Source organism: Bufo gargarizans, chromosome 4 (genome assembly GCF_014858855.1).
Source record: "Bufo gargarizans isolate SCDJY-AF-19 chromosome 4, ASM1485885v1, whole genome shotgun sequence".
Lineage (NCBI taxonomy): Eukaryota > Metazoa > Chordata > Amphibia > Anura > Bufonidae > Bufo > Bufo gargarizans.
This window is the reverse complement of record NC_058083.1, coordinates 6,598,790-6,622,267: the sequence shown is the minus strand read 5'-3', so window position 1 is coordinate 6,622,267 and position 23,478 is coordinate 6,598,790. Positions and strand designations below refer to the sequence as shown.

General features: G+C 48.3%; 1 protein-coding gene across 5 annotated transcripts in view; it reads right to left on the bottom strand.

Moving 5' to 3' along the window:
• The window catches only part of LOC122933905 (CD2 associated protein), an 82,884-nt gene extending 61,900 nt beyond the window's left edge, over nt 1-20,984 (bottom strand). For 3 of the 5 annotated variants that reach the window (XM_044289009.1, XM_044289011.1, XM_044289012.1), the window contains exons 1-2: nt 20,749-20,983; nt 303-463 (exon numbers count right to left, since the gene is read on the bottom strand). In XM_044289009.1, coding sequence (XP_044144944.1) covers nt 303-463; nt 20,749-20,752 — 165 coding nt within the window. In that variant the 5' untranslated portion in view covers nt 20,753-20,983. Of the gene's footprint in view, nt 1-302; nt 464-20,748 lie in introns of all 5 variants that reach the window. The other 2 variants (XR_006388568.1, XM_044289010.1) reach the window with 2 other exon arrangements.
• Between the last annotated feature and the right edge of the window lie 2,494 nt (nt 20,985-23,478).

Genomic DNA, 23,478 nt, shown 5'->3' with positions numbered 1-23,478 from the left:
TACATATCATTACAGCTGAGGTCGGGCAGAGACACACCGCATTATAAAATCATGATGTGGTCCGATCAAAGGAGCAGAGTCCACTAGGGTAAGTCACACAGTGAACAACACACCCTCTGAACGTGGATTTCTAGAGAAGAGTTATCAGCACTAGTACAAGGGAAAGGCATTGCCTACAGCAACCAATCAGGAGGCAACGCTCATTTCTTTAGGGGCGTTTTGGGGAATGAAAGCAGCACCAGGGTTGGTTATCGTGGGACACTGCAGTAGTTTTGGGGAGGTGGGGGCACTTCTCTGCTTACCTTAACAAAGTTATCAGGAAAAGCCCCTCGTTTGCCATTGAGATCCCCTTCCATCCAACCCTCCTCATCCAGCTTCTTGACATTTTTGATGATGTTCCCGACCCGCAGAGTCAGCTCGTCCTCGTGTACCGCATCATAGTCGTATTCCACAGCGTATTCAACTGGAAGAAAACAGAGAAAAGGGTTTGAGACAGCAGTTCAGCCGTATTCATCTCCACATTAGTCAGATTTTACACCATAATGGTGCCACTTGAGTATGTGGCCTGACAAGTATAAATCATGTTCACACATACAGCCAAAACCCAGCATCTGCCCAGGTCTGTCTGGTGCAGACATCAGGCCTGGGGTACAACGGAAGGTACTGTCAAACAATGGAATCATATATATATATATATATATATAAAATCAACTGAGACTTCCTGTTTTTCTGCCGCTCATTTGTCAGCTTTGCTGTGTAGACTGGGCAAAAACAAGCAGAGCCATCTCATGATCTTTAGAGGACGAGGAGTTAATGACAGCTCTGCTGTACTGCTGGAGACCTAGATAAGGCAGGAAAGTTAAGGTGCCCATACACCTTCACTCACTCACTTGGCCAACAGCTGTCTCTCCTGACAGAGGTGGCCGTGGTAGCACACTATAGGAAAAAACACAAAGAGAGGCTGGTGCTTTTTTCTATAATGTGCTAGCACAGCCACCTCTGATGGATTGCAGGGTGGTCGTAACCATGTAAACAGTGTATAATGTGATGGAAAATTAATCCAGCCAGCAAAAGGAGGCAATATGGACAATCACAATACATTAGTATTAGGCTTGTAGTAACTTTCTCTACAAGATAAAATGCCCGTTGCTGAAGTGGTCAGTGAACTGGGGACTGAACAGGGTGAAATCCAACCAGTCTGCTCATTTCCCCTGCACGTGCTGTACTGTATTGTGTTGCATCTCTTTTTTTTTTAATGGACTCACTGATGTCATTGGGTCTGCTGTGGCCAAGTTCTGTCTTTTTGCACATCATTCGTGTGCTTTCCGCTTTCATATGTCCGTTTTGCAAAACAATAGACTGTTTGCAAAATGCGGACCACGAACCGATCAAAGTTAAAGGGGGTTTCCAGGATTTCAATATTGATGACCGATCCTCAGGAGAAGTCATCAATATCAGATCGGCGGGGTCCGACACCCGATCAGCTGTATGAAGAGAAGCCAAGTGCCATGCGCGTGCGCCGTCTCCTGTCTCTTGCTGCTGCTATGTCTATGGCAAGGAAGGAGAGAGAACATGGCACCTGCCTTCTCTTCATACAGCTGATCGGCGGGGGTGCTGGGTGTTGACGCCCGGCGATCTGAGTCTATGGAACTGACAGAGATTGCTGTGTACAGCTCCGTTCAGACTCCACCTGGCCGTGGTCCTGGAATGGGGGGGGTCCCGGACCTGTTCCAGTGATTGTGGGGGCCCCAGCAATCATACGTTTATCATATATTGTGGACAGTTGACACATGGCAAGGAATGGGAAGCAAAAACTAAACCCCCAGCACCAATGAACCCGCGGACATTACCCATCTCACTCTCCATTTTTTGGAGTGAGAGGGGGGGGGGGTCCTATTCTACATTCATCTTCACCCCATTTTCCCAGGCAAGAACCCGCATTGTTCATACAATGACAGACATGATCGCCTGGAACCCGAGACCGAGATCAGCGATTACAGGAACCCGGATAGGAAGTAACAGCAGACGGCAAACATGGGATGAAGTGAAACTTGCTGAGCCCCATCTATCACTTCGCTATCATTTCTACTGCTGAAAACCCTCCGTGTGCGGACGACCATAGGGATGTGAAAACGGAGCAAGGCAAGCAGAAGGACCCGGCTTCGCTTATTTATTTCATTTAATGTTTGTGTGTGTCATTAAAAGATAGACAGTATCCACTATAACAGTGACCTCTACAGCACCCCGACCCTTTAACAGTGAACTCCACAGTCCCCCACCCCTTAACACTGCGCCCCACCACTTTAAAATAGGACCTTCACAGCAGCCCGCCCCTTTAACAGTGAGTTTTACAGCACACCACTACCTTAACAGTGACCTCCACAGCAGTTGCCCCTTTAATAGTGGGCCCTGCCCCTTGACAGTGACCTCCTTAGGGGCCCGCCAGGCTATGGTGTCGCACTGCAACAAGTGACATGCTGCGACTGAACAGTTGCAAAAAATCCATCCAACATGTTTTTTTCTGCGACTGTGGGGTCGCAGCATGTCACATGTCACAGTGCAACACCATAGACCATCATTATAAAAATTGCGCGATACGCGTAGCAGTGTAGTTGTTCCCTGTGTGTCACGCAACACATCTTGTCATGTAGCTCTAGCCTAAAGCTGACCTACAGCAGTGAAGATAAATGGCTGGGTTGTTATGGAAACCTGGAGTAAAACTGTGTGTATGTGGGGACTAAGGGCCTGTGAGCTTCTATTGGCTGATAAGGGTCATGTGACAGTGTGTATGGCAGTTGGAATATGAAGAGAAAGACTTGCAGGCTTGTATTGGCTGATGCAGGTTATTTTTTGGAATATCTCAGGAACGGTACGTCCTAGAGAGCAGAGACCCCCGCAAGATTTCTTTACAGGTAGCAAGGGATGTGTATACCAGGTTCGGTTGAAATTGATGGTTGCGTTTGAGTGATCGCGGAACATACATACACACATACGTCCTTTATATAAATAGATTAAATAGTTCAAAGAAAACATGATGGAAAAGTACATACGTGTCACAGGAACGGCCGGAGTTACTGAGGGCAATGGAAAATATATGTAACGTCTGCTCTGAAAATGTGTGACTTTGGAGATCAAATGGCCCCCGACAATACTTTACTGTAGGGATTGTGTAGTAGGCATTAACCCACGTGTCGTCCTACTCGGTTAATTGTGAGATGTGAAGACAGAGAACCTATCACAGATTACAAAAGAGGCTTCGTAGCGCAGGACGAGTTTGATGACATATACAGTATTTTTCGCCCTATATGATGCACCCAGGATTTAAAGGAAGAAAATACAAAAATATTTTTCATTAGACCTCAGCTCATACCCCCTTATCAGACCCACAATGTGAAAAAGATCCCCATTCAGAGCTCAGATCTGACCTCCAATCAGACCTCATATCAGACACCCCCCCCCCCCAATATGATAAAGACCTCAGATCAAACCCCCTCCCCCCATGTTAATCAGAGCTCAGCACACCCCAAAAAAAAAAAAATATATATATATATATATATATATATAAAAAAAATCAACTCGCCTCTCCTGTTCTGGGTACCGCTCCCGAGACCAGGCGCTCTTCCTGCCATGCTGTGACCCGACGTCACACAGCGCGCCGATGTCCTCACATTCTGCGCAGTAACAGCATAGCATGTGGCAGAGAACCAGGAAGCAGTAAGTACAGTGCCCACAGGGAGAGTCCTGTATTGACCACTTCCCGGTCCTCCTGTACCAACGATGGCTTCCGTAATGGAAGCGCTAATTGGTATTTGCTACATAAGACACATTTTATGAATTTTCTGTGAATTGTAAGGTTTAGAATATATATTGTATCCTTGCAACCTACAGCAAGAACCCAGCAAAAAAACAAACACACACTGAAAAGACTAAAGGACGGAGCGGTTTACTGCAGTGCTGCCCCCACTGAAGTCGATGGCAGCAGCACTACTCCCACTGATGTTGATGGTAGCCGCACTGCGGTAACTAGGTCTGTCCACTGTCCTGTGCAGGAGCTACTGAAGCACATTTGACGTCCCGAGCCCCCGCCAGACCCCCACTGAACAAATATTACTCCAATAGTAATGGTGTACAACCCCCCTTTAAGGCACAGTTTTTCTGCTCCACATTTAAGATTTTTGCCAGGAAAATCTCCCTGTGCATACATTTATCCATAAGTCTTCACTGCCCTGACAGAGGCCAACAGGGGGCCCTTTTGGCCCCCCATCAGGATGAGATGCAGCTGACACTTCGTGTGAATGCACCTTTACTGTGAATATTATCCGATCGTACGTATTTTGCAAAACGTGGATGATGTCCATGTAACGTCCGTGTTGCATCCGATTTTTTTGCGGACCCGTTGACTTTAATGGGTTCCTTGGTCTGCATTTGCGGCCAAGAATAGGACATGTTCTATTTTTTGCTGAACGGACATATGGAGGCATTAAACACACAGATGTCAGTTCTGCAAGAGACACAACACGCCCTATACTTGGCCACAAAATGCAGTTCACGGACTAATTGAAGTCAATGGGTCAGCAAAAAAAAAAAAAAAAAAAATTAATGCAACACGGACGTAACAGACTTCATGCATATTTTGCAGATCCGCAAAATACATACGGTCGTGTGAATGCACTCTACAGTTGGCACCCTAGTGGTCAGTTTGAGAACTGCCGTTTCTGGAAAAGCTGAGAGATAAAAGAGTCAGTGTTAGTACTTGGCGGCTTTATTCAGCAAGCCAATCTTATAAAATAACTACAGTTTTCTTCCAAATCTTTTTTGACGATGAAGAGAATTTTCTTTTTTTTTTTTTTTTTTTTTTTTTTTTACAAATTAGCATTTTCTTAAAGATTTGCTGCATTTAACAATTGTCATGGCTCCATTAGGCCACTCAGGACTACAGGCAGCAGATGGCTATATAAAACGAGGAGTTATAGGTAGTACATGTGGCGCCACCCTGTGGAATCAATACTCCTATTCAACTGCTGCCACATGGCATTGAATTGATGGAACCAGCCAATGACGGTCGCTTCATCTAAAAAAACAGACAAGTGGCGCTCACGCGCAGACTCTTTCATCCTCTATTACTTTTTACAAAGCAGGTCGTGCTTACAGAAAACACAGCTGAGAGGAATAACACTGTCCTCTGACACACATGAAGGCCTGGCATTGCCCGGATACCTCGTGACCCACTTTACAGATGTGCTTACCTGGAGCGCCCCTCCCCCACAGGTATGCACAACCCAACCCTGGGATATGTTTAGCAAACAGATGCCCCGCACACGATGATGTCACCGGCAGAAATAGAACAAGGAAACGAAAGAAAAGCCTCCTGGTATCACCTGAGCCGTGTACAGGCCAAGTGCAGTGAGTAGTAGATGGCGAGATAACACTGGAAACCGTTCCAGTAGGAACCGAGGGAAAGGTCATGAAGATAGAATGGTGCAGTGGGCGAGCGGGCAAGCAGAGCAAAGCAGTGGGCGGCGGTGTAGTATAGAGGATCCGTCGGCTCTGCCGTGCGGTGTAGTATAGAGGATCCGTCGGCTCTGCCGTGCGGTGTAGTATAGAGGATCCGTCGGCTCTGCCGTGCGGTGTAGTATAGAGGATCCGTCGGCTCTGCCGTGCGGTGTAGTATAGAGGATCCGTCGGCTCTGCCGTGCGGTGTAGTATAGAGGATCCGTCGGCTCTGCCGTGCGGTGTAGTATAGAGGATCCGTCGGCTCTGCCGTGCGGTGTAGTATAGAGGATCCGTCGGCTCTGCCGTGCGGTGTAGTATAGAGGATCCGTCGGCTCTGCCGTGCGGTGTAGTATAGAGGATCCGTCGGCTCTCCCGTGCGGTGTAGTATAGAGGATCCGTCGGCTCTCCCGTGCGGTGTAGTATAGAGGATCTGTCGGCTCTCCTGTGTGGTGTAGTATAGAGGATCTGTCAGCTCTGCTGTGTGGTGTAGTATAGAGGATCCGTCAGCTCTCCCGTGCCGTGTAGTATAGAGGATCTGTCAGCTCTCCCGTGCCGTGTAGTATAGAGGATCTGTCGGCTCTCCCGTGCCGTGTAGTATAGAGGATCTGTCGGCTCTGCTGTGTGGTGTAGTATAGAGGATCTGTCGGCTCTCCCGTGCGGTGTAGTATAGAGGATCTGTCGGCTCTCCCGTGCGGTGTAGTATAGAGGATCTGTCGGCTCTCCCGTGCGGTGTAGTATAGAGGATCTGTCGGCTCTCCTGTGTGGTGTAGTATAGAGGATCTGCCGGCTCTCCTGTGTGGTGTAGTATAGAGGATCCGTCGGCTCTGCCGTGCGGTGTAGTATAGAGGATCCGTCGGCTCTCCTGTGTGGTGTAGTATAGAGGATCTGCCGGCTCTCCTGTGTGGTGTAGTATAGAGGATCTGTCGGCTCTCCCGTGCCGTGTAGTATAGAGGATCTGTCGGCTCTCCTGTGCGGTGTAGTATAGAGGATCTGTCGGCTCTCCTGTGTGGTGTAGTATAGAGGATCTGTCGGCTCTCCTGTGCGGTGTAGTATAGAGGATCTGTCAGCTCTCCTGTGTGGTGTAGTATAGAAGATCTGTCAGCTCTCCTGTGTGGTGTAGTATAGAGGATCTGTCAGCTCTCCTGTGCGGTGTAGTATAGAGGATCTGTCATCTCTCCTGTGTGGTGCAGTATAGAGGATCTGTCATCTCTCCCGTGCGGTGTAGTATAGAGGATCTGTCTGCTCACCCGTGCGGTGTAGTATAGAGGATCCGTCGGCTCTCCTGTGTGGTGTAGTATAGAGGATCTGTCAGCTCTTCCGTGCGGTGTAGTATAGAGGATCTGTCGGCTCACCCGTGCGGTGTAGTATAGAGGATCTGTCGGCTCACCCGTGCGGTGTAGTATAGAGGATCTGTCTGCTCACCCGTGCGGTGTAGTATAGAGGATCCGTCGGCTCACCCGTGCGGTGTAGTATAGAGGATCTGTTGGATTTCCGGTGTAGCCACTTCCTGAACTATCCCATAGTGGTAAATGAAGAAGGGTTGTCAGCTGCTCTCCCTTGATTGGCTGCACTGGTCATGTGTTGTCGCTGACATGATGTCACTGCTGCAGCCAGGTAAACAGATCCTGACCAGGAGAACTGATGCAGTGACGCAAGATCTGAGAGGTAAGTAATGATAGCTTAGTTTCTGCAGGTGGGTCTCCTCCTTCTGACACCAAACCTTAGAACAGAGTGGCCGATAATTGGCCGCCACCAATCAAACGAGCAACCACTCGTTCCTCAGTTGAAACCATCGTTGATATGGACACCATTCATTGTATCTGGGCTGTGTGTCAACTTCTGGTTTGGAAGCAGCAGTGACGTGTTCCCAACGCGCCACTTGACCAAACAACATGACGGATGGGGAACACATGACCACTGCAGGCACGAAGGAGCCAGGACCTAGGGGCAGGGAAATATAATTCCCTCCACGAGTGGGGGGCTGCCCAAAAGGCTGAGGGGGATAAACAACCCCTTTTAACATTAGGCCGCTGCTTTAAAGAGGGAGGCTTTTGGGTTTCCACTCACATGAGTAGAGAGTTGGGGTTCCCCAAAACAATGCAACACCAGGCAGAAAGGACACGCTCCCCTGAGCTGCCAGGCTGAAGAGAATCTAGCAGAACAATTGGAGCAGTGAATGTGGAGATCTCTGGATCCATGTGAGGTCCAGGGCTGGTTCTAGCTTGGTTAGAAAGGTATTGTCATGTACTACAGGTGAAACTCGAAAATTTGAATATCGTGCAAAAGTTCATTTATTTCAGTAATGCAACTTAAAAAGGTGAAACTAACATATGAGACTCATTACATGTAAAGTGAGATATTGCAAGCCTTTATTTGTTATAATTTGGATGATTATGGCTTACAGCTTATGAAACCCCTAAGTCACAATCTCAGAAAATTGTGAAAAACTGTGAAAAGGTTCAATATTCTAGGCTCAAAGTGTCACACTCTAGTCCGCTTAATAACCCATACCCCCTGAGCAAAGGGTTCCTGAGCCTTTACATTGCGATTCCTACTGAACCAGACTGAGAGACAATCATGGGAAAGACTGCTGACCGGACAGTTGTGCACAAAACCATCATTGACACCCTCCATACGGAGGGAAAGCCTCAAAAGGTAATTGCAAAAGAAGGGGGATGTTCCCAAAGTGCTGCATCAGAGCACATTAATAGAAAAGGTATGTGGAAGGGACAAGTGTGGAAGACAAAAGGTGCACAAGCACAGGGATGACCGCAGCCTGGAGAGGATGGTCAGGAAAAGGCCATTCACAAGGGTTGGGGACTTTCACAAGGACAGGACTGAGGCTGGAGTTAGTGCATCAAGAGCCACCACAAACAGACGGATCCTGGACATGGGCTTCAAATGTCGTATTCCTCTTGTCAAGCCTCTCCAGTCAGAAGAGTCTTACCTGGGCTAAAGAAAAAAAAAAAAAAAGAAAAAATAACTGGTTTGTTGCTCAGTGTCCACAGTCCTCTTTTCTGATGAGATCAACTTTTGCATCTCATTTGGAAACCAAGGACCCAGAGTCTGGAGGAAGAATGGAGAGGCGCACAATGCAAGATGCTTTAAGTCCAGTGTGAAGTTTCCACAGTCGGTGTTGATTTGGGGAGCCATGTCATCTGCTGGTGTTGGTCCACTGTGCTTCATTAAGTCCAGAGTCAACGCAGTCATCTACCAGGAGATTTTGGAGGACTTCATGCTTCCTTCCACAAACGAGCTTTATGGAGATGGTGACTTCATTTTCCAGCAGGACTTGGCCCCTGCCCACACTGCCAAAACCTGGTTCAATGACCATGGGATTTCCGTGCTTGATTGGCCAGCAAACTCGCCTGACCTGAACCCCATAGAGAATCTATGGGGCATTGCCAAGAGAAAGATGAGAGACATGAGACCGAACAATGCAGAAGAGCTGAAGGCTGAAGCATCCTGGTCTTCCATAACACCTCGCAACTAGCATCCATGCCAGGCCGCACTGAGGGGCCCAAACCAAGTACTGAGTACATATGCCTGAGTGATTATACATTTCAGAGGTCCTACATTTTTCTATTTAACATCCTTTTTTTTATTATTGATTTTCTGCATTATTCTAATTTTCTGAGATTGTGACTTTGGGGTTTCATACGCTGTAAGCCACAACCATCCAAATTATAACAAATAAAGGCTTGAAATCTCTCGCTTGTAACGAGTCTCATATATTAGCTTCACCTTTTAAGTTGCATTACTGAAATAAATGAACTTTGCACGATATTCTAATTACTTGAGTTTCACCTGTATATGATGTCCGATTTTCATTTCTTACATCAGTCATGGGATACCCTTCTAGTAAGTAGAGGTGCAGTCGGGCACTTGGTGGTTATACCGCACGGTGACAGGTTATACCGCTTCAGGTCCACTTATCTTTCGGCAATGTGACAGAGAGAGAAAAAGGATTTGTTTTCACGGAAAATATATTTTCCTCATACAGACAGGAAGTTACAACCAAATCCACCCGGGAGGCAAAGCCGGCGTTCTCATCAGATCGACTCGACCCTACTTTTGGACGCACCTCCACTTATAATAATTTAGAGGGTATGTACATTCTTGCAACCTTCTTTTCATTTTTTAAATACTCCAATGTCTCTGAAACACTTTTTGGCATATACAGGTGAAATTCTGAAATAAATTAACTTTGCACGATATTCAAATTTTTCGAATTTCACCTGTAGATGTTGCAGATCTTGTCGCAAAGGTGTTTTGCAGCTAAATCTGGGACTTTACCCCGCGTGGTGTGGTGTGGGTGGGGAGCGAGACCCGTCTCATTCATCATTTTCCACGTCAGTTTTTGGCGTGGAAAATTACTATAATCCAGGGCTCGAAAAATTGGCTTGGAGTCTAGGAGCCAGCTAAAAGAGTTAGGAGCCGATTATAAGGTAAAAAAAATAAAAAATAAAGCCTTATTTTCAGCGACAAAAATAACTCTTAAATTAACATATAAAGAAGTCTAGAACCAAACATGGGCATTAACCACATGTACAGCGGCAGTGTACACACATTCGCACGGTCAGTCGCCCTGCTACCTGCTCCACTCACCCGATGCCACCCTGCTCTCCGCCCACGGGTCACACCGGGTAACTCCTTCCCTGCCAGACTGTCCGAGAAGTCCACGTAGAGGCAACAGAGTGGCAGTGTTCCGTTAGATTTCCCTACCCTCGTCACTTCTGGCCGCACCATACATGCCGCGAGTAGGTGTGCCGAGCTGCACAGGCACACAACGACAGGGTAGGGAAATTTCACAGCAGAGTTAGCTGGACACCGGCCGACACTGCGCATGCGCTGGGAGCCTCACCAGCAGTTAGGGTAGGGAAAAATTAATTTTTCCCTTCCCTAACCGCTGGTGAGGCTCCCAGCGCAAGCGCAGTGTCCGCTAGAGTCCAGCTAACTCTGCTGTGAAATTTCCCTACGCAGTCATTGTGTGCCTGCACGGCGTGGCACACCTTCTCACGGCATGTTTGGATCATGTGATGAGCGTAGTGACGTCACCAGAGGTCCTTTACCTCACATATGAAGACAGAAGAGATGTCGGCTGCGCGAACAAGTGGGTTAAGGAGAGTTAAATTACTTTTTTTTTTAACCCCTCCAGTCCTATTTTACTAAGCATTCTGTATTCAGAATCCTATTATTTTCCCTTATAACCATGTTATAAGGGAAAATAATAATGATCGGGTCCCCATCCCAATCGTCTCCTAGCAACCATGCGTGAAAATTGCACCGCATCCGCACTTGCTTGAGGCCTGCGTTGCGTGTAAAACGCACAATATAGAGCATCCTGCTATTTTCACACAACGCACAAGTGATGTGTGAAAATCACCGCTCATGTGCACAGCCCCATAGAAATGAATGGGTTTGAATTCAGTGCGGGTGCAATGCGTTCACCTCACGCATTGCACCCGCGCAGAAATCTCGCCCGTGTGAACCCAGCCTAAGACAGCTTTTTGAGTGCATTGCATTTTAATGGCAATGCTATTCTGACATTGACCAGCCTGCTCGAAATTACCCAAGGCTGGTTTGGGGCCTACATCAGACCCCAGGCAGCCTTAACAGAGGTGGGACCCGTACCTCTCAGACAATGGGGGCATATCCTAACGATATGCCCTCATTGTATGTAATGGGAATACCCCTTTAAGTTACGCTGTCACTATGCTCCTTGTACCGTTCGAGTCATTGCCAAACAAAGAATCCCAACTCCTGGTCTCCTGCTTGCTGTAAGACAGGACATCATACGATACTGAAATCCTCATTACAGAGGCTAAACTGCTTTGCTAGAAATGTAGCAGTTGTAACGGGCATGGATCCATTGTATCAACTAGCTGATATGACTTTGGGCTAGTCCTAAGGGAGTCATCCTGGTGGTTCCCCGGTTTTCACCCTTTAACCCCTACACAGGGATCTGGCCTTCGCTGCAGGTCACCCAGCAGGCTGCTATCTCTTAGAATAGTTAGGCCTCTTTCACACGGGCGTCAGTTTTTTTGCCCGGATAAGAGCCGGGTGCGTTGCGTGAAAATGCGCGATTTTTCCGCGCGAGTGCAAAACATTGTCATGCGTTGCACTCGCGTGAGAAAAATCGCGCATGTTTGGTATCCAAACCCGAACTTCTTCACAGAAGTTCGGGCTTTGGATTGATGTACTGAAGATTGTATTATTTTCCCTTATAACATGGTTATAAGGGAAAATAATAGCATTCTGAATACAGAATGCATAGTAAAACAGTACAACATCACATGATCTTTTACCATGGTGATTCACCATGGTAAAAGACCATGTGACGACCGGAGTGACGTCATCAAAGGTCCTTAACCTGTATTTAATGGAGCAGCTCACCCCAGGTCCTGTTCAGCAGAGGAGACACAAGGAAATGCCGGGCTTCGCGATCAAGTGGACTAAGGTGAGTTAATTTTTATTTTATTTTTTTTTAACCCCTCCAGCGCTGTTTTACTATGCATTCTGTATTCAGAATGCTATTATTTTCCCTTATAACCATGTTATAAGGGAAAATAATAATGATCGGGTCTCCATCCCGATCGTCTCCTAGCAACCGTGCGTGAAAATCGCACCGCATCCGTACTTGCTTGCGGATGCTATGCGATTTTCACGCTTCCCATTTACTTCTATGGGGCCTGCGTCGCGTGAAAATCGGACAATATAGAGCATGCTGCGATTTTCACTCAACGCACAAGTGATGCATGAAAATCACCGCTCATGTGCACAGCCCCATAGAAATGAATGGGTCAGGATTCAGTGCGGGTGCAATACGTTCACCGCACGCATTGCACCCGCACGGAAAACTCGCCCGTGTGAAAGGGGCCGTAATGTACTTTGCTGCTGACCCATAAAGGTCAGACACCGACGCAAAGCACCAAGGGATCAGGCAATATTCGTAGTCGGTAAACAGGCAGAGCTCAAGGCAGGAAGAGATCGAACAATTCCGTGAACTAATCCGAGGTCAGGGCAGGCAGCAGAAGGTAACAGAATCGGTTAACAGGAAGAAGTTCAGTACACAGGCAAACAGTCAAAAAAGCATACCTTCACTGGAACCTAAGTTCAGGCAAGAAGCAGGCATGACCACCGGTGAGGTGGTCATAACCATGGAAACTAGCAGTTTATAATGTGATGGAAAAATGAATCCAGACAGCAAAGGAAGCAATATGGACAATCACAATACATTAGTAAGGGCCTTGGATTAACTTTCTCTACATGATTAATGCCATTCAGTGAAGTGAGACAACCCCTTTAAGTAAAAAATAAAGCTACTTTGTAAATAGTCTCCTTCCATTTTGTGTATAAAGTTATGTCTCCACGGTAACAGACTACAAACAAGCTGTGTCGTCTGATCCTGTAGTCATACTCTATCTTCTACAAATCGCTAACCTAATACACGTATGTAGGGGAATTACAGGATCAGACTATACAGCATTTGTTTGCAGTGTGTAACCATGGAAACACACAGCTCTGCATAGGCGCCATAGAAACAAAACTACATCAAACGTATATTCCTAAGGACTCATTCACGACAGTATGAATAGGTCCGCATCCGTTCCGCAGAACGAGTGCGGACCAATTTATTTCAATGGGGTTGCAAAAGATGCGGACCGCACACTGCGTGGACGTACATCCGTGTTTCCGTTGCGCGGCCCTGCAAAAAAGATGTGTGGAAAATACGGTCGTGTGAATGAAGCCTTATATTTACTTGGGGAACCATTTATCAAAGCTGCAGGAAAAGTAATGAGACATTTTGTTTTCCCCTGGCTCAATGAAGAGTGGTCTCAGTGCCCCCCTCCTATGTCTTCCATGTCCTCCAGCATGGCACTTGGAAAAGGGATGTCAAAAGCATAGGAGGTCATTGGAAATGTGCAATATACAGTACAAACAAGTCACAGCAGATGCCGGTGTTGTGTTCCTGACTGAACAGGGCACACGCCACCCCTCTGCCTGCTGCTTACAGGTGTTTGCGGGTACAAACAACAGACGTTGGTCCGGGGCAGCACCTGCGGGTTACGTCAGGTTTCCTGCCCGCCACGTGGAGGAAGTGACTGCAGAGCTTTTGGTGCTTACACTATTAATAATGCCGCTGCTGACATATCTGCACGGAGTACAACAAATCAAGAGGAGCAGAAATACGGGGGGAAAAAATGGGAGCGCTGAATCCATCTGCTGTTCTTCCTGTCCAATATGATGGAAGCCCTTGAGGCTCGCAACGGTAGTGTGAACAGAGGCTTAAGGACGATTGAGCAAGCGGTTGTTGGGAGAGAAGCGTTCCTTCCTGCTAGCTAGCAGAGGGCACTGATGCTATTACATGCAGTGATCTCCTCCACAGTATGGGGAGGAGTGATCGCAAATGCCATTGTTCGTCCCTATACAGTCTAGTGATCTGCCGGCAGCAGATTGTAATTAGACAGCACAACCTGCCGCCGGCAAACGCTGAAAAAAATCAAATAAAAAATAAATCCACAATTGCCCAATGAACGAATGTTTGCTCAGGCAATCTGGGGCAGTATTACACTGCCAGATGAATGCTTGTGTAATAGGCCATAGAATTTGTACTGTTTCAGTCCAGGCTGTTTGCAGTGTAGCAAAATAAAGCCTGATCATTCCCAATAATGGAGAGGGCCCCCAACTAGCAGGTGCCAAGGGCCCAAACAACACAGCTCTCAGGGCAAAGTTTAGGAGACTGTATAAAGTGCCCGGAATCCAGCTGAAAAGGACATTGGTGAGGACCAGTCAATTACTCCAGCCAATCAACATCACTGGGAGCATTTTCAGCAATGCTGACTGGCTGAGAGAGCAGCACCATCAAAATGCTCCTCCCAACTGTCCTTTTCAGCTGGATACTAGGCATCCAAACTCATCTTACTAATGTGATTTTATTATACAGCAGACCGCACATATCACTACACGGATGTGAACAGTGCGCTGCAGGCGATATAAACCCCAGCAGGTTTATTAAAGGTTAGAAATAGATTCTGCAGAGTACGGACAGTCAGTCCTCAGCTTTAACGTCTTCTATTTGTTTCTCAGGAAGCCCAAGTTTGAGGAAGAAAATGCAAAGTGACTACAGGAAAGCGACTGCTGAAAGATGTAACTCTGAGCCAAGACACATGCTGCAGCCGGAAAGCACTAAGTGGATGCATGGCCCCAAACACCACTTCCTCCTGCCGCCCCTCTCTGTACCAGGGCAGGAAAAGAAGCAGTCACTTAAAGGGATTCTCCAGGATTACTCAGGCATACCATACATACGGTTGCGGCTGTGTCCGGTACTGCAGCTCAGTCAAACCCTACGGAGGGGGGGGGGGGTAGAAAAATAAACTGCAAATCTGACACCTGGATACAAATCTCTGGCCCCAAAAGAAAAACAAGACTTAAAGGGGTTCTCTGGGAACAATTTAAGAAGGCCACAAGTAACTTGTCCTAGAATGTGGGCAGCACTGGTTGCCTCCATTTGCAGAGGACAGGGCCTTGCGACACACAGCGCTCCAGCATTTGGTGAGATTTCCTGTCCGGCAGCTCAGCCATGATGACATATCATAGGCAGGATGACATCATTTCCATCTACTGTAGAGCTGTGCAGTGAGGTTGATGGTCGTCATTTTAAATCATTCCCGGAGAGCCCCTTCGCACCTGGTCCTATTCTGCTACAAGAGGCCTTTTATATACAGTCCGAAAACCACGGAAGTGTAACGAGGCGGTGAGGTAGCGCATTCCTGAGACGCAAGAGAAGGAGAGGAGGGAGTGTTGGTAAGTAATGACTCAAGATCTTAGGAGCAATTCATGGCTATAGTGGAAATCACAAGGGCGTCCCCCGCGATTCTACACCCTTCCTCCACCATACAACCCCCAAATTACAGGGAGGAAGAAACGAGCAGCAGCGCCAGCCTGGGAGCCCACTAACATGGAGAAGACACCTCCATCCCTCCTCCCATGGGGGGGGGGGGGGGGGAATACAGCGCCACAGCCGACACCTCCGGTTCTAGAGATCACGTGCATGAAAAACCAGACGCGATCCGGATCCACAGAAAAACCGGAAACACTGAACACAATCTCAGGAGAAAAAAAAAAAAAAAAAATTGCACCTGCTTCAGGGCTCATGTACATAAACTTATTTTTTGTCCATGTCTGTTCCACTTTTTTTTGCAGCCCATATGTGGAACCATTCAAAGACGGAAATGACTCTGCGTGCATTCAGTGTCCGCATGTCTGCGTGGCAGTTCCGGAAAAATAAAAAATAAATAGAACCGGTCCTAAAATTGTCCGCATTTCAGACAAGGATGGGATTGGTTTATTAGCGGCCAGCCGTTCCGCACACTGCCAGTATCAGTGCTCGGCGGAGCCACAATTTGGGGACTGCAAAACACTAAACTTTCATATGCACGAGCCCTGATCCTGACAAAATCCGTATGGTTTGTGTGAAAGAGGTCACACACCCCCGTCCCCCCAAAAAACTGTAAATTAAAATTCATATAAAGACTTTTTTTTTTTTTTTTTACACTGTCGTGTGAACGCAGCCTAATGTAGCTCATGCACATGAATGTGTTTTTTGTCCGCATTCGATCCGCATTTTTTTCGGGTTGGATGCGGACCCATTCACTTCAACGAGGTCGTAAAAGATGCGGAAAGCACACCGTGCGCTATCCGCAGGACGTTCCGTTATGCAAAAAGCGCAGCGCACGCAGCCGGAGTCTGTGTTTTGCAGATCCGCAATTTGCAGGCGGCAAAACCAGCTACGGCGATGTGCACGAGTGTAAACCTGCCTTTATGTCCGTTCCTGATAATCGGCCCGACAATTGCCCCGTGTAAGGAACGCACATTGCCGGTGTCAGTGTTTTGCGGATTCGCAAAACACATACGGACGTGTGAATGGTCCCTAAACCCGGCTTTATTCCCAGTGACACTGCTCTCCCCTGTACTCCTATTCTGGGAGCGGCCACCTACTGCAGAGAGGCTAATCCAGGACAAAACTCACACCCCAGGACTCCACGGCCGTCACTTCCCGCTAATCACAGCGCAGGAGTGATCCTTATCTGCGCTGCACAGCCTCGGCATCATCCTACCCAAACTAAAACAGTGTAACACCCCATCTTCCAGGATGACAAGCTGTCCCTGTACCCCTCAAAGGCTGCAGCCAGGGGCTCCTACAACGGAGCTGATAGACATCCCTGCCCATGATTACAATACCAGGACTGAGGGCTGATTCACACGGCTATCCCCAGTCTGAGAAACACGGGATGTATCTGCGGGCCGACTGACCCAACCCGATGATATGAGCACAGTGCAACAGCACCACAATCCGATAGGAACTGACTGTACCATAAGTCACTGTGATGCAGGATTTGCCAGTGTACGCCACTGGCACACGTCACCTGGAGACCGATGTGTACCAGCCAGATGGAGGCCAATGGATATATTTGACATAACGTGCTAAGAGCTTTCCTGGCGCATATCCGCCAAACGGATACAGAGTGCAGTGTGAACGCAGCCTAAGTGTCTTTCAAGGTCTGTGAAAACCTGGATGACGGCCTGAAACCACGGCACCAAAACCTCATGTTAAAGGGGTTGTCCAGGCTACAGATACTAATGACTTACCCTCAGGATAGGTCATCACATCCATGATCAATAAAGTGGAAGCAGTAGTCTCTGTACCTTTCGTAGTTTACGGCACTGGTGTACTGCAGCTCGGATCCCACCCTAACATGGTGACCACCACAGTGTACGGAGCCTTCCGCTTCCAGCTCCTTGCACTGCGGCTGCCCAAAACAGTTGATCGGTGGCTATGCCGGGGGTTGGACCCCACCGATCTGATATTGATGACCTATCCTAAGGGTAGGTCATCAATACCTGTACCAAGGACAACCCCTTTAATGGGATTGTTTCATCAGAAGGTGTAGACGATTTTTCTGCAAGGAGGAGACACCAGCCAGACTTCTACCCTGCAAGATCCATGAAATACATGTCCTCCCCGGTCAAAGAGAAGGATGCCGAGCGACGAGAACTCTTCCTACGGGCTCGTTCACAAGAGCGGATGCCGTGTGGGTAATCTGCTGCGTGAGAGACAGCCAAGCCCCGCTCCGGACAGCAGAGACACGGAGCAGTAACATGATTGATAATGCTCCGTGCCTCTCTGTGACCTTTTTACTACAAAATCACAGTGAGATAAAGCCGTCATTGTGGTTTTGTAGTAAAAAGGTCACAGAGAGGCACGGAGTATTATCAATCATGTCAACGCTCCGAGTCTCTGCTGTCCGGAGCGGAGCTTGGCTCTCTCTCACGCAGCAGATTACCCGCACAGCATCCCCTCGTGTGAAACAGCCCTACAACTCAACCTATCCAAATGCAGGTGAAGACGTTAAAGAATATTCTGAACAAAAAATGGCCCCGTGACCATACCGAAGCAAGCCTACAAAGAACAAAAACATCCGTACTGAAGCTTTATCATGAATCCAGTACAATGGAGGACCCGACACAACCAGAAGTTACACTGACAGCCCACCGATTACAAGATGTGCACCATGTCATACTTTAGTTCACCTGCGGTGGCGCCTGGGGGTTCCAACAGCAGAACACCTTCCGATTTCCATGAGATCCTTCAAACAACAAAAAAGTGCACAACGCATTTAAAGGAATTTTCCAGGCTCCTGATATTGATGACCTATCCTCAGGATAGGTGACATTAATATCTGATCGGTGAGGGTCTGACACCCCGCACCCCCACCAATCAGCTGTTCCCTGCAGCCTCCAGCGACGGAACTAGATCTGGAATTGAACAGGAAGCAGACAGCGCCGTTCAAAGTGCAGTGGCCATACCTGGTTACTGCAGCTCAGTTACCATTGAAGTGAATGGGAGATGAACTGCAGTACCAAGCACGGCCACTACACTGTGAACGGAGCTGTCTGCTTTGTGTTCTATTCATAGTGCTAGTTCCAGAGGCGGGTGGGGATGCGGGGTGTCAGATTCTCACCTGAGGATAGGTCATCGATAGTGGGAGTCTGGAAAACCCCCTTTAAATCTCGTTGCACTATATACACTACTAGGTCTTATCGCTGGCCCGTCTGGACCCGGCGTGTAGTCATTAATCAGCTGCATTAACTGTCAAACATCCTACCCCGGTGAGGAATACGCCGGCCCGTCCATTCCCAGCACTCACCTTCCCCGTTTATGGAGCAAACCCTTCAGAAACGTAAGGCCTGGCTATAGGGAATCCGCCGCGCCGCCGGACATCATCGCCGGGAGCTCGGCATGGAAGGGCCTCCTATGTCAGATTCACACACAGTGCACTTACTGCAGTAATTCCTGCCACTGTAAAACAGCTGCATTCATCTGAAACCACACATCCAGAGCAGAAATCCCAATGTCAGCTTTGGATGTCTGCCATGGATCCTTTAGTCAATACATGTCCAAATCAAACCATGAAACCCTAAGGGCAGGTTCACACAATGGATTAAAATCAAACGTGATTCTGCGAGATCAGAGGCTGAACCCATGCACAAGGATTACCCCCACCATCACCTAAAAAGAGGATTGACAGTACATAGATCCTATCAACATGGGTGAAAGCAAGGCAATGACTGGGATCCCTTCCCCTGTATGGGGATGAACAATCACTACTGCGATCATTGTTCTGCAGCACATCCCTGTGTGCACGGGACAACCTGCTGCATGTGCCACGGATGGGACCACCTGATGAACAAACACATTAAGTGTAACCTAACTTAGAATATTTCCGGATGTCTGCATTTTATGGACCACACATTGACGGCCCTGTGATAGAAATGCCCATTATTGTCTGCAATTGCTGACAAGAATAGGACTTAGGACATGTTCTGTCTTTTTGCGGGACCGCGCGGATGCGGACAGCACACTGTGTGCTGTACGCATCTTTCACAGCCCCACTCTCCACAGTGTCCATCACTGACCTCAGTCCTGGAGCAGCACAGACAATAAATGCAGAGAAAACCGATCTACAGAATGTTCCACCACATACGGAAACCTCCAGAGAGGCCACGATACAAGGGATTGGGGGGGGGGGGGGGGGGGTGTCACCCCTTTAAAAAGTGATCAGAGCCCGAGATGACCAGTAACTCACCCCGGTCCTGTATTCAGTGGGGGCGATTCCCACTATGTATGAGTCCAGGGCCATTTTTTTCAGGTGCAAGTGACTAGAGGCATCGTGTCAAAAAAACTAAACTCTCGAATCACCTGACTGGCACCTAAGAGAGGAAGACCAGATGCCAGTCAGGTGAGTCATCAGCGGGCACCACCGGGCGACCATATAATATGTATGGAGGACTGTACCTGAGGGAAAGAAGGAGCGGGCTGATGAGATGTCAGCAGGCCTGTTCCACTAGGAGTCCGGCTGGGGATTATTATTCCCCTCTTCCTACCCAGAACACACGCACACCCAGCTGAGCCGAGCATGCATGTGCACAGGGGATGTCGAGAAGGAGAGAGATTTCAAAAGGAGCGCCCTGGCGAAAACTAGGGACAGGCATGAGGAGGACACGCTCCCACATCCATATTAGGGTCTATTCACACGTCCGTTTTTTCTTTCCTGATCTGTTCCGTTTTTTGCTGAACAGATCTGGACCCATTCATTTTCAATGGGTCCTGAAAAAAAACGGACAGCACAATGTCAGATTTTTTTTCAGGACCCATTGAAAATGAATGGGTCCAGATCTGGTCCAGATCTGTTCAGCAAAAAACGGAACAGATCAGGAAAGAAAAAACGGACGTGTGAATAGACCCTTATGGCCTCAATATCTGGCGGGGAAAAAATTCTACAAAGATCTACGTTGCCCATAGCAACCAAGCAGATCGGATACCAGTGTGACACACACAGCCGGACCACCACCACAAGGTCCTGCAGGGACCCCACAGTCCTGCTTCTTCTTGATTTGTACCATACACGTCATACAAGGCACAGGAAGCTCAGGAATAAAGGGGATTTTCTGCCCCCACACACCCTATGGGGGAGGTACAGACAAGACAAGCCCTTTAAGAGCCCCCCTCACCATACACGTCACATGACTGCACCTGGATGTCACCCCCACCCCCCCATCCTGACAGGAAAAGTTGGGGTCACTAGTCCTGCCAGGCAGAGCACGGCGCCCCCCTCCCTCCGGCCAGGGCGGGTCACGTGACCTCCCAGGTGTGTCTCCTCGCCCAGGCCCGTGTCCGGGATAACTACTTACCCATGCTGCCTGCCGTCAGGGTGCGGGGAGTAGTCCCGCTCCGGCCTCTCACTCCCCACGCTCAGCGCTCTCAGCCCATCAAAATCCGCGCAGTCCAGTCCCCGGGATCCACCACACCGTGTCACGTCACCCTCCCGCCCGCCGCCGAGCGCTGACACAGCCGCAGCGTCCGCCAACGAGACGACTACTAAACTAGAACGCCAGCTCGGAGCCCCGGAGCCGTCACGTGACGGGCGCCAGCCAATGGCAGCCCTCCCCTCCAAGTCCTGGCTCCATTCCCTGCTTTCCACACAGGGAGACTCCGGCCTGCCCGCTGTTACCAGGTGTGCTGACGTCACCGCCTGCTACGTCATCAGTCCCAAAGCCTGGTCCCTTCTCTGTGTGGGCTGTGCGCTGGGTACTGTCCTGCGGGACTACCCTTATATATCTGTTACCAGGGGTCGTCCTGCGGTATATATCTGTTACTAGGGGTAGTCCTGCGGTATATATGTATTACTAGGGGTAGACCTGCGGTATATATGTAATACTAGGGGTAGTCCTGCGGTATATATGTATTACTAGGGGTAGTCCTGCGGTATATATGTATTACTAGGGGTAGTCCTGCGGTATATATGTATTACTAGGGGTAGTCCTGGGGTATATATGTATTACTAGGGTTAGTCCTGCAGTATACACTCACCTAAAGAATTATTAGGAACACCATACTAATACGGTGTTGGACCCCCTTTTGCCTTCAGAACTGCCTTAATTCTACGTGGCATTGATTCAACAAGGTGCTGATAGCATTCTTTAGAAATGTTGGCCCATATTGATAGGATAGCATCTTGCAGTTGATGGAGATTTGAGGGATGCACATCCAGGGCACGAAGCTCCCGTTCCACCACATCCCAAAGATGCTCTATTGGGTTGAGATCTGGTGACTGTGGGGCCATTTTAGTACAGTGAACTCATTGTCATGTTCAAGAAACCAATTTGAAATGATTCGAGCTTTGTGACATGGTGCATTATCCTGCTGGAAGTAGCCATCAGAGGATGGGTACATGGTGGTCATGAAGGGATGGACATGGTCAGAAACAATGCTCAGGTAGCCCGTGGCATTTAAACGATGGCCAATTGGCACTAAGGGGCCTAAAGTGTGCCCAGAAAACATCCCCCACACCATTACACCACCACCACCAGCCTGCACAGTGGTAACAAGGCATGATGGATACATGTTCTCATTCTGTTTACGCCAAATTCGGACTCTACCATTTGAATGTCTCAACAGAAATCGAGACTCATCAGACCAGGCAACATTTTTCCAGTCTTCAACAGTCCAATTTGGGTGAGCTCGTGCAAATTGTAGCCTCTTTTTCCTATTTGTAGTGGAGATGAGTGGTACCCGGTGGGGTCTTCTGCTGTTGTAGCCCACCTTTCTTTCCCATTCTGACATTCAGTTTGGCGTTCAGGAGATTGTCTTGACCAGGACCACAACCCTACATGCATCGAAGCAACTGCCATGTGATTGGTTGACTAGATAATCGCATAAATGAGAAATAGAACAGGTGTTCCTAATAATTCTTTAGGTGAGTGTATATGTATTACTAGGGGTAGTCCTGCGGTATATATCTGTTACTAGGGGTAGTCCTGCGGTATATATCTGTTACTAGGGGTAGTCCTGCAGCATACATGTATTACTAGGGTTAGTCCTGCGGTATATATGTATTACTAGGGGTAGTCCTGTGGTATATACAGTGCTGCCCATAATTATTCATACCCCTGGCAAATTTTGACTTAAAGGGAGTCTGTCAGCAGATTTACCCCTTTTTAACAGTTGCCATTATGCTGTAGCCGCAAAACAGACGATTAACACAGTACCTTGATACGCTTTGGTGGACTTTTAAATCTGCCAAAAACGAACTTTGATGAGGGCTCGCAAGTGCCCAGGGCGGAGTCCACCGTGTTGGAGCCCAGGCAGCTCTGCCTCTTCGGCTCTTATCCCCGCCCAGCCTCCTCCTCTGCTCGCCTATCTGTTGTCTCTCCCCCTCAGCGAGATCCCGCGCCGACGCGATGACTTCCTTGGTCGGGGCATGCGCATAAGCTACTGCGATGCCGTGTCAGCAATGGGCATTGCAGTGCGCATGCCCCGGCCAAGGAAGTTATCGCATCGGCGCGGGATCTCGCTGAGGGGGAGAGACAACAGATAGGCGGGCAGAGGAGGAGGCTGGGCGGGGATAAGAGCCGAAGAGGCAGAGCTGCCTGGGCTCCAACACGGTGGACTCCGCCCTGGGCACTTGCGAGCCCTCATCAAAGTTCGTTTTTGGCAGATTTAAAAGTCCACCAAAGCGTATCAAGGTACTGTGTTAATCGTCTGTTTTGCGGCTACAGCATAATGGCAACTGTTAAAAAGGGGTAAATCTGCTGACAGACTCCCTTTAAAGTTACTTTTTTTCAACCAGCAGGTAATTTTTGGACGGGAAATGACATAGGTGTCTCCCAAAAGATAATAAGACGATGTACAAGAGGCATTATTGTGGGAAAAAACATTTCTCAGCTTTTATTTACATTTGAGTAAAAAGTGTCCAGTCCACAATTATTTATACCCTTCTCAATAATCAATAGAAAAGCCTTTATTGGCTATTACAGCAATCAGACGCTTCCTATAATTGCAGACAAGCTTTTTGCAGGTCTCCACAGGTATTTTTGCCCATTCATCTTTAGCAATGAGCTCCAAATCTTTCAGGTTGGAGG